Source organism: Engraulis encrasicolus, chromosome 24 (assembly GCF_034702125.1).
Source record: "Engraulis encrasicolus isolate BLACKSEA-1 chromosome 24, IST_EnEncr_1.0, whole genome shotgun sequence".
NCBI classification, from domain to species: Eukaryota; Metazoa; Chordata; class Actinopteri; order Clupeiformes; family Engraulidae; genus Engraulis; species Engraulis encrasicolus.
This window is the reverse complement of record NC_085880.1, coordinates 32,175,233-32,185,265: the sequence shown is the minus strand read 5'-3', so window position 1 is coordinate 32,185,265 and position 10,033 is coordinate 32,175,233. Positions and strand designations below refer to the sequence as shown.

General features: G+C 42.6%; 1 protein-coding gene across 1 annotated transcript in view; it reads left to right on the top strand.

The window, feature by feature from the left end:
- ldb3a (LIM domain binding 3a) overlaps positions 1-10,033 on the top strand; it is a 102,691-nt gene that overhangs the window by 53,979 nt on the left and 38,679 nt on the right. The window contains exons 4-6 of the mRNA XM_063191265.1: positions 4,546-4,627; positions 6,486-6,568; positions 7,391-7,688. Of these exons, the coding sequence (XP_063047335.1) occupies positions 4,546-4,627; positions 6,486-6,568; positions 7,391-7,688 (463 nt within the window). The remainder of the gene's footprint in view (positions 1-4,545; positions 4,628-6,485; positions 6,569-7,390; positions 7,689-10,033) is intronic.

Here is a 10,033-nt window from a genome sequence, read left to right as displayed (position 1 = left end):
TGTGTGTGTGTGTGTGTGTGTGTGTGTGTGTGTGTGTGTGTGTGTGTGTGTGTGTGAATGGGTGCGTGGTTGGTTGCGTGGTTCAGTGCACGCTAAGTTACTGCGCTGAAAAAGGTCACTGCATCTTATTTCCGCCTCACTTCCTAATTATAAGATGTGTGTGTGTGTGTGTGTGTGTGTGTGTGTGTGTGTGTGTGTGTGTGTGTGTGTGTGTGTGTGTGTGTGTGTGTGTGTGTGTGTGTGTGTGTGTGTGTGTGTGTGTGTGTGCTGGTGTTTAATGTGTCGGAAGGGACTCATATGATTGCATGGTATATGCACAGTCTTCACATACCATACTGTATAGCCTCTTATGCCTCTTTTCCATATGACATCCAATTAGAACAGCCATATTGTGTAGCATATATCCCATCAACCCTGTTCAATATCTCTTACTGTATGTCTGTTATGGGCAGCCGTGCCCTAGTGGTTAAGGAAATGGGCTTTAGAACACAGGGTTGCAGGTTTGAATCCCACCCTTCCATGCCCTATCTCATTTCATGACTGAGGTGCCCTTGAGCAAGGCATCTGACCCCACAATGCTACAGGGACTGTAACCAATACCATGTACTTAAAATAACTTGCTATGGTCAGGTTGGGGTGGGCGATAAGGCAAAAATAGTATGCCCATTCCTTATGTATAGATCTTAGTGTATATGGCTCAAAATAAATATTTGTATTCTTCTTTACTCTGATAAACGCCTGAATTTTTTACCAAAAAAAACCACCATGTGCCAGTTATTGAATTGAAATGTGCGCCCAAACAGTGTTTGTGAAATAGTTTCCCTTTGATGTGTAAAATAAAATGTACCTTATTTTTTTCTCATCGTATTATTAACTGACAAATAACTGACAAAATCGATGCAAAATGCAAGGATTTTGAAAACATTTCAGAAGATGTGCTGTATACAAAGTCAACCGAGACGGTTTGCTGATAAAAAAAGATGCTGCTCTGTGGCTGAACAGAATCTTTGTCACTGACTTTCTTTATAGTTACAGTATTTACTGTATTTCTTTCTTATATCCAGCACACCCTTTTCCTCTGTAATTATCTTTTTTAATCCCTATTTTTTATGGGTGGACAGTATGGCGTTTGATTCATCACAGTCAGTGCTGCCCCAATTTGTGGAGATCAGAGAGCACTCTAGGGGACTTTGATGGCTTTTATTCCAACAGATCTGGATGAAGACTGTTTGAGAGAACGCCATTGTGTTCCAGCGACATGCCTGTGATTGATCAAGATATCCTTCTCAAACATCTTCAGAAAGTTATACTTCAACAAATTATGATTTCTTTTTGGTCGAGACACGTCTGTACACTTTGGGAAGCTTTGCTCAGAGTCGTGTGGTGCTCATGTGTCCTCACATACCTCCTTGTGTCAAAGTGGAACTTAAAGGGGTATGCCACTATTTTGGGGCTTAATACAGTTAAAATCGTTGGCTGGGGTTTATAAAGGTGGTAAAGTGTCTTATTTTTCATGTTAAACGTTGTCTTGCTTTAAGACAAGTTAAAAGAGGGAATATGTCGCTAAGCTAGTGAAAGTCAATGTATCCGTGTAGCATGCTACAATGCTACACGGATACATTGACTTTCACTAGCTTAGCGACATATTCCCTCTTTTAACTTGTCTTAAAGCAAGACAATGGCTTACATGAAAAATAAGACACTTTACCACCTTTATAAACCCCAGCCAACGATTTTAACAGTATTAAGCCCCAAAATAGTGGCATACCCCTTTAAGAAAAGTTGTTAAGTAAGGAAAAGAGAGTTCCTTATTGTACTAGTATCTTTGAACTTCTTCTGAGCTCAAACTTTCAAAATGGCTGCCCTGCCTGCAAGATTACTGTAACATTTAAACACTTAAAATATTTTAACAATTTTAGGACTTAGGATAACACTTTAGGATTCACGTGTCACAAGACACCAATACATGCCTATCTACTGTCGGTATAAGTGACTTTTGTATATGATGTTGGTTAATGTCCTACTCAGTTCTTATTATGATCATATGAATTACAGTATAAAGGCCATGTTTGCAGTGAAAAAGGAATTTGTTAATACAGGCCTTACAAACGATATATTTTTCTTTAAAAATGCACGTTTTGTTAAAAACAGAAGTTCTGGAGAAGCGTAATGAAATTTTACAGGCCCTAATTGCCACCTGCATTCTATATTCCGCTCAAACATCATTTGTAGGAATTCAGGGTGAAAAGATAAGCACACCTTTTCACCCACCTGAATCTCATTCTCCGCTCAGCCATCATTCGGTGAAATTTCAGTGCACTGAAATTTGGAACGCCCCTTAATTAACTACACAGCATTTATTCTCTGCTCACCTGTCTCCAGTCAGAAATTTGCTTTCTCGCTCGCACCCACCACCTTCCCGTTCACCTGTCGCTGTTCGGTCAGTTTATCAGGCGTCCTGCCCTAGCTTCCTCTCCAGTTCACCTCACTCCTGTGCTCTCTGACCATCATCTGCCGGGGGGTGTCCGCATAGACATTTCTTGGCCGGGGGGTGTCCGCTTAGACATTTCTCCTCCAGCGAGAACGAAGATGTATGCATACATGATTAATCCCAATTTTAGATAGTGAACTAATGAAATGCCAAGTCACTTATATAGATAGTTTGTCATGTATTACTGGCTAACATGTTAACCTTGAAAGAAAGTTACCCAATTTCAAAATGTAGAAGTGATGTTTATTGTAGTATAGTATCAAATTCTGTATTTTTGTACATTTCAACATCTTGTCCAATTGATCTATACTTTGGAGAAATCTGTAATTGTTAAATGTGTGTGTGTGTGTGTGTGTGTGTGTGTGTGTGTGTATGTGTGTGTGTGTGTGTGTGTGTGTGTGTGTGTGTGTGTGTGTGTGTGTGTGTGTGTGTGTGTGTGTGTGTGTGTGTGTGTGTGTGTGTGTGTGTGCGCATGCGTGCGTGCGTGCGTCTGTGTGTGAGAGAGAGGTGGGGGTGATATATGAAATGCAGGCTTTATCTTTTATCTCTTCCATATGTATCACAGTGAGATTGTTATCTCTTACCCTGTAGCGAAGGGCTTCCTGAAACAATCTGAAATCTCTCAAGGCTAAAGGTGCAGCTTTGATAAGTCTAGAGCCATATAGGTTGTGATGTGTGATGGTGTGTGTGTGTGTGTGTGTGTGTGTGTGTGTGTGTGTGTGTGTGTGTGTGTGTGTGTGTGTGTGTGTGTTTATGTGTGTGCAGAACAGCATTCAAACCCAAAAAAGGAAAGTGTAGTCCTATTTTATTTATTTATTTATCTATCTTACATACCTGTAAGGGTATTTTTCGGTCACCTTGCTGCTTTTGACATCTTTTAAAGGGAATCAGTTCATCCACCTCAAGGTTAGTGCTCGCTGACCTGTGTGGTCGGTAGGGATTTGAAGGGAAAATGTGTTATAGTGACTTCCATGCTCCGTATTGTTGTCAAGTGTTCTTCACCTACCCTGAGGGGAGCTCCTTGGGGAAGGTGTTCTTACCTTGGTCATCCACTTAAAATCACACACACAGTTGCACACATGTGCACAGTCACACGCACACACGCACACACGCACGCACGCACGCACGCACACACACACACACACAGGCACATTTTCACACGCACACAGGCTCACTTGCTTACTTCACACACACACACACACACACACACACACACACACACACACACACACACACACACACACACACACACACACACACACACACACACACACACACACACACACACACACACACACACACACACACACACACACACACACACACACACAGTTGTAGGTAAGGAGGTAACATCGCACATGTGCATTGACCTCTCTTCTTTCTAATCACTTCCTGTCTCTCCACATTGTTGTTCTCGGGGTCAAACCCGTTCAAACCTGTCGGTTTTCCTATTTCCCCTTGGATTGCTTTTTGTTTTTTCTTTTTTTTTTAAAGAGGCAATCTTGTGTTCCCTCTTGTTGTCCTCTCCTGCTATACACGCAGCTCTGTGTGTTTGCGTGTTTGTTTGTGTGTCGTGTGTCGCCTTGCTGCTTTTGTCCTTATGTTTTGAGGATGCAAGGCTATTTGAGAGGTTTCTCAGAGGAGCCGAGATTGGTATTGGCGTCCATATTGATTTTGTTTGTTTGTGCCTTTGTTAGGAAGTTTTCCCTCCGTCCTTCATCAGACAACAGTAAATTCACAAATAGTTCTGTTTATGAGTGACAAAAAGGGGACAGTCCATTGAAAATCATTTATTATAGACGGTGCAAATGGATTTTAGATGGTTGTGTAATGTTAACTTTTTTCCTGTGTTGAACCTTCCGTGCAGTAACAATAGGAATAGCATGAGACTTCTAAGTAGGTTACATTCCATGACCTTGTTCTTGTGTGGACTTGTGTGGATTCTGTTCCTTGAGTTTGCAGCACTGATGTTTATTTTGTTGTTGTTCATGTTTCTTGTCTGTTGTTGTTGTTTTTTTTCTAATGATATTTCATGTGGTGTTTTCTTTCGGCAGGTCAAAGCGCCCTGCCAGCGTGAGCGTGGGTATGCACGTCCCAAGAATCGATGGGGCCATGCCTGTCATCCCCCACCAGCAGGTATACCACACACGCACACTCGCACGCTCGCACGCTCGCACGCTCTAGTCCTCTCTCTATCTCTATCTCTCTCTCACACAAACACAAACAGAACGCATGCACGCGCACAGACACACACACACACACACACACACACACACACACACACACACACACACACACACACACACACACACACACACACACACACACACACACACACACACACACACACACACACACACACACACACACACACACACACTCAAAAATACAGCCAAAAAGACATTAACACCCTCAATAAAAATGTTCTCATAAACATATTGTCCTCCAAAAACATGCATGCTCCTTTGAAAAAACTGCAAAAACCCATAGAAAGATACAGATTATCCAAAAAAGTCAGAATGTTCCTAAAAAAATCTCGTACCACAAAATAAGAATTCGCAGAGTTTTATCTGAATTTGTTTCATTTTTCAAGTATGCTTACATACAAAAGGACATGGGATGTAGGGGCGTTACTCCTTTATATACATTCCACATCTGGATGTGGTTACAGAACATCCAGTAAAAATAGAATGGTGTCGACACATTCAGTATATTACACAGAGACACTAACTCCCTCAAGAAAAGCCACGCATAATACACAGGGATCACACAGGGCTGCTCTCACGCACATACAGGTACAATGCATTTGGGCTCAGCATTCACTACAGTATATTGTGTTTCATTATCTCTTTTATCAGAATCAGGAGATGGAAGTTCACACAATGGCAACAAAATTAAAGTTGAGATGAAAGCTGAGAAGTTTATTTATAAACCCCCTAAGCATTTTCATTACCTACGTCAGTCAGACGGCACAAGACCGCACTGGGTCAGACACATACACGCTCACATTCACACACGCGCGCACGCACGCACACACACACACACACACAGACACACATACACACACACACACACACACACACACACACACACACACACACACACACACACACACACACACACACACACACACACACACACACACACACACACACACACACACACACACACACACATACACATAGGGGTGAGATCTGTTGGTTCTGAAGCTAGTGTACTTGTGAAGACATTTTGAAGAGAATCACACATTAGTCTTCAGAGAGTGTGCAACATAAAACCCCACTTGCGGTACAGTTCACCACACAAATGTCAAGACCTGCCCCAAATCTATAGCCTCTCTCTCTCTCTCTCTCTCTCTCTCTCTCTCTCTCTCTCTCTCTCTCTCTCTCTCTCTCTCTCTCTCTCCTTCTCTTTTTGTTTTGCTGAGTGTTTCTGCCTCCCTGTCTGGCCAGCCAGTCTCAGGGGAATGGTGGAATGGTGCTCTCTAGTGTCCACAGACACAATTGTTCAAATTTAGGTCGCAGCAATCAAAAGAGTGAAGTTGTAAACAGCTTTGATTGCTTTTTGAGGTTAAAGAAACATTGTTCTTCACCCAATCCAATTTCGTCAGTTGAACAGCTCTACATACAAATATAAAACTCTGAAATAAATATTCTCAGTCGTTCAGGTCATCAAAAGAGTGAAAGTGTGAACAGCTTTACCTGTTTTTGGAGGTTGAAGGTACATTGTCTCACATCCAATCAATTTTTGTCCATTTCACAGCTGTACAGACAAGTATAAAACTCTTAATATTCTCAGTCATCCAGGGAATCAACATTTGGAGTGCTTCAGGATGCTCACATTTTTTCCTTGCTGCTCATCAGTGTAGGGTCTCTCAAACTTGTGCAGGGTAGAGGAAATCCAAGGCACTCAAGGTTGCCATTTTTAGTTTTTATTTGACTAAAAAGTATAAAAATTGACACCTTCAGTGCCTTTATTTCCTCTACTCTGCAAGAGTTGGGAACAGTTGTACCTCTTTTTGGAGATTCTTCTTCGTCTAAAAGGCTTCTTCAGTTGCACCATTCTGCGGATCCACAGGTACTAAACTCCAGCTCCTCTGATTCAGAGATAAAGCTCCTAATCCTATCATCAAAAGGCCAAAACTCAAGTGGATGAAAGGCGGAACATCAACGGCTCCAATCTCCAAACAGAAGTCCAACTGCTCACAACTTTTTGTTTAATGGTCCAATCCCCCATTTTTAACCCTCTTACATCACATATCAATTTTGAAGTGAGGAAGGGTTTTTTTTTCCAGTGAATTTTTTTCCCATCACAAATTCACTCAGGTTAGATGAACTTACCTCAGTGTATTTCTGATGTGACCTTAGCAATCAAACAACCTATGTTTAAGACATAAACCCAGACCAGACCAGCTGTTTTACCCCCTGACAAAATCATTCAATTCATGTCATTACACTTCCATGTGATATCAGTGATGATCAAAGTAACCAAGGTTTACACAATTCCCAACAACTTTCTCTCTCCTTTAATGGAGTGAATAAACAGCAGCCCCCTCGAGTCCTTCAATTTCACTCCTGCTCAACCTCAAACTCACTTATTGAAGCAGAAGTGAGAGAGTTGATTTAGATAATTTAGAGAACGATTTAGACCCCCTACACCAAAATTATTTTACTTTTGAAGTATTGTAACCAAAACACTTGATGTGACCTCTACATCAAGCAACATACTGTATGGTGTACAATACACAGTTCCCTCTTTAACATTTTATTGCCCGGCTTTGAGAGTTACACCTGTGATAGAGAAGCATATGTACTCAGATAAATAAATAAGTCTAGGTATAGCCTCGTTGGGTTAGAAAGACACATTCTGCAGTCTGTTTTGAGTAAATATACGAGACAGAATATCTCCTTCATTTTTCCCATCCTATCCACCAAAGGAGCACATAAATGGCAGCCCTGTGCCCCCAGCTGAGGTGGCGAGTTCGCCCCAGCTCCCTGTCTCCTCGCCCGGTAATGCCCAGTCCCCGAGCCCTGCTAAGAAGAAGCAGTACAACACCCCCATCGGGCTCTACTCCGAGGAGACCCTGAGGGAGATGGCCATGTGGCAGCAGAGCCAGAAGGCTGCCAAGGGCTCTGGGGGTGGCGAAGCAGGGGGTGACGGAGGAGATGGCGCTGGTGCTGGGTTTTTGATGGGGTATGTAAAGTAGGCGCACAATGTGATAATGAATAGTGGCACAGTAAATAGGGTTTATGTACGTATGCACGCGCGGCACACCACTCGTTGCTAAGGTCAATAGGCATCCACTGCACACCGGTTTCGACATTGTATGACACTGAGGTGCATTTTTAAATGTACTTTTTTAAGTTTTTTAAAAAAAATTGTTTTGTTTGAACCTCTACTTACGTACTTACTTACCCAGCTGTGTTTCACCTACAGCTATTGTTATAATTATAATCAATGGATTTTTATTGAACAGTTCTGCAGACAGATAGAACCAAAGAGAAACCTTTATCAATACGCCATTGGCAGCAGCAGAGTTAAAAAAAAAAGAATAACATGGAGAGCTGTTGTGAAAACAATGACGCCTGAATCAACGAATCATTGGAAGTTCAGTGCACAGCATTTCATTGAAACCGGTGTGTCATGCCTAAACAGCTGAGGGCCTGGCTATGCCCCCCCGAGCAGTAGCTTACGGTAGGTCCCCTCACCTCCACAGAAGCACCAGCAGTGTCCTGTCCATAACCAGGGATTACATTGGCTTTTATAGGGAGTGGAAGCCTTTCTTTACTCACAGAGATCACATTATCCCTCTATTATTTTCTAGTACTATAAATAGGCCTATGTTATATGTCCGTCTGGGCATATTGCTAGTCTGCTGAGCTCGAGAAGGCTCCGGAACCAATTTTTAACAGAACACAGGCTCCGCTGCGGGGGTGTATTTAACGGGAGCGATGGTCCGATGGAGTCCAGAGCCATGCTGGGTGTCAATTGCTGCATCGTAAATTTCATCTCCATACCCCCACAACCTGGCTATTTTTGTCTCTTTTCTGGGGTATTAAGTGTTAATCAGGGGGGGTACCCCTTTCCTCTGTACCATCTGTATCTCCCACTATCCCGCTGTATCCTCCTGTAACTTGAACTATATGGCAAAGCTGATGGTCAGTGGGAGACAGACCGAGGCAGCGAAATGTGGGTCAAATCAGGGGGGCATAGCCATAGCCATAGGCGTGCTTGGCTGGGTGGTGTAGAGCGCAGCCCACTTTCCTAACTAATAGAATGGGGGAAGTCTCAGAACATTCCACAGATGGTAATTGCTCACATTCTCTCATGACCTCATATGGCTGGGCTGAACTGCAGTGCCTAGCTCACCTGGCATTCTGGCTCTGTGTTAGCCGTCCACAACAGACTGGGTTAATGGTGGTAGTGTTTTGAGTAAATAGCCCAAGAAGAGAAGAGTGTGAAAATGGTCTCGCTAATATCTCCATATTTTACCATATTTGAGTCCTCCCTCCCACACACTTGAAAGTGCCAACTTAGAAAGCATACATACAGACATATTGGAATTCTGGATATTCATTATCTGATATGTAATTACTACATCATGAAAAAAATATGTATACACAGCAGGTTGTCAACAACGTTTAATAAATATTAGGCTCCCAGCAGCGTCGATAAGGGAAGTGGATGAAAAAGAGTGGTGTGGTCCTGTTAGTTGTGTGTCAGCGTGGGCTTGTCGCAGTTGTCTGCGGGGATAGAATTACTCGGTCACCGTGGTGACGGGGCAAAGCACCTGTTCCTGTCATCTCTATGAAAGGCCACGGAATGCCTGACTGGCTTCAAGTTCCCGTTTCTCCAGCAATGCCTCTCTCTCTCCCTCTCTCGCTCTCTCTCGCTCTCTCTCTCTCTCTCTCTCTCTCTCTCTCTCTCTCTCTCTCTCTCCCTCCTCCCCCCCCCCCTCTCTCTCTCTCTCTCTCTCTCTCTCTCTCTCTCTCCTCTCTCTCTCTCTTTCTCTCTCTCTCTCTCTCTCTCTCTCTCTCTCTCTCTCTCTCTCTCTCTATCTCTCTCTCCTTCTCTCCCCCTCCCAGCTTTAGTCTTTCTTTTACTTTTATAATCCACAAGTTTTTAATCATTTCATATCTGCTGAAGATAAACAGATTTTTGTAACACTTTATAAGGCAATGACTTAACCAACTTTACACAATAATTAAGACAATAAATTGCAGGATGTGTATCCTGCATGAATACACACAAATAACAAAAAGGGGATACACATCTCAATAGTGTAGTGCTTATCTGACTGAGATAGATGAGCTTCACAGCTTTAAATCAATAGAGACATCTAAAAATGGCCACCTTCCGTAACTATTTAAAAAATAGACTTCTATTCTAGGTCACTAAATCACCTGCTCTCCTTATTAGGCACCACATTTCAATAACCTCCGACCTCTCGCAAATTTCAAAGAGACCTCATCAACAGTAACTAAAACAGAGTTACTAACTTTCCTCAATCTCTCTCTCTCTCTCTCTCTCTCTCTCTCTCTC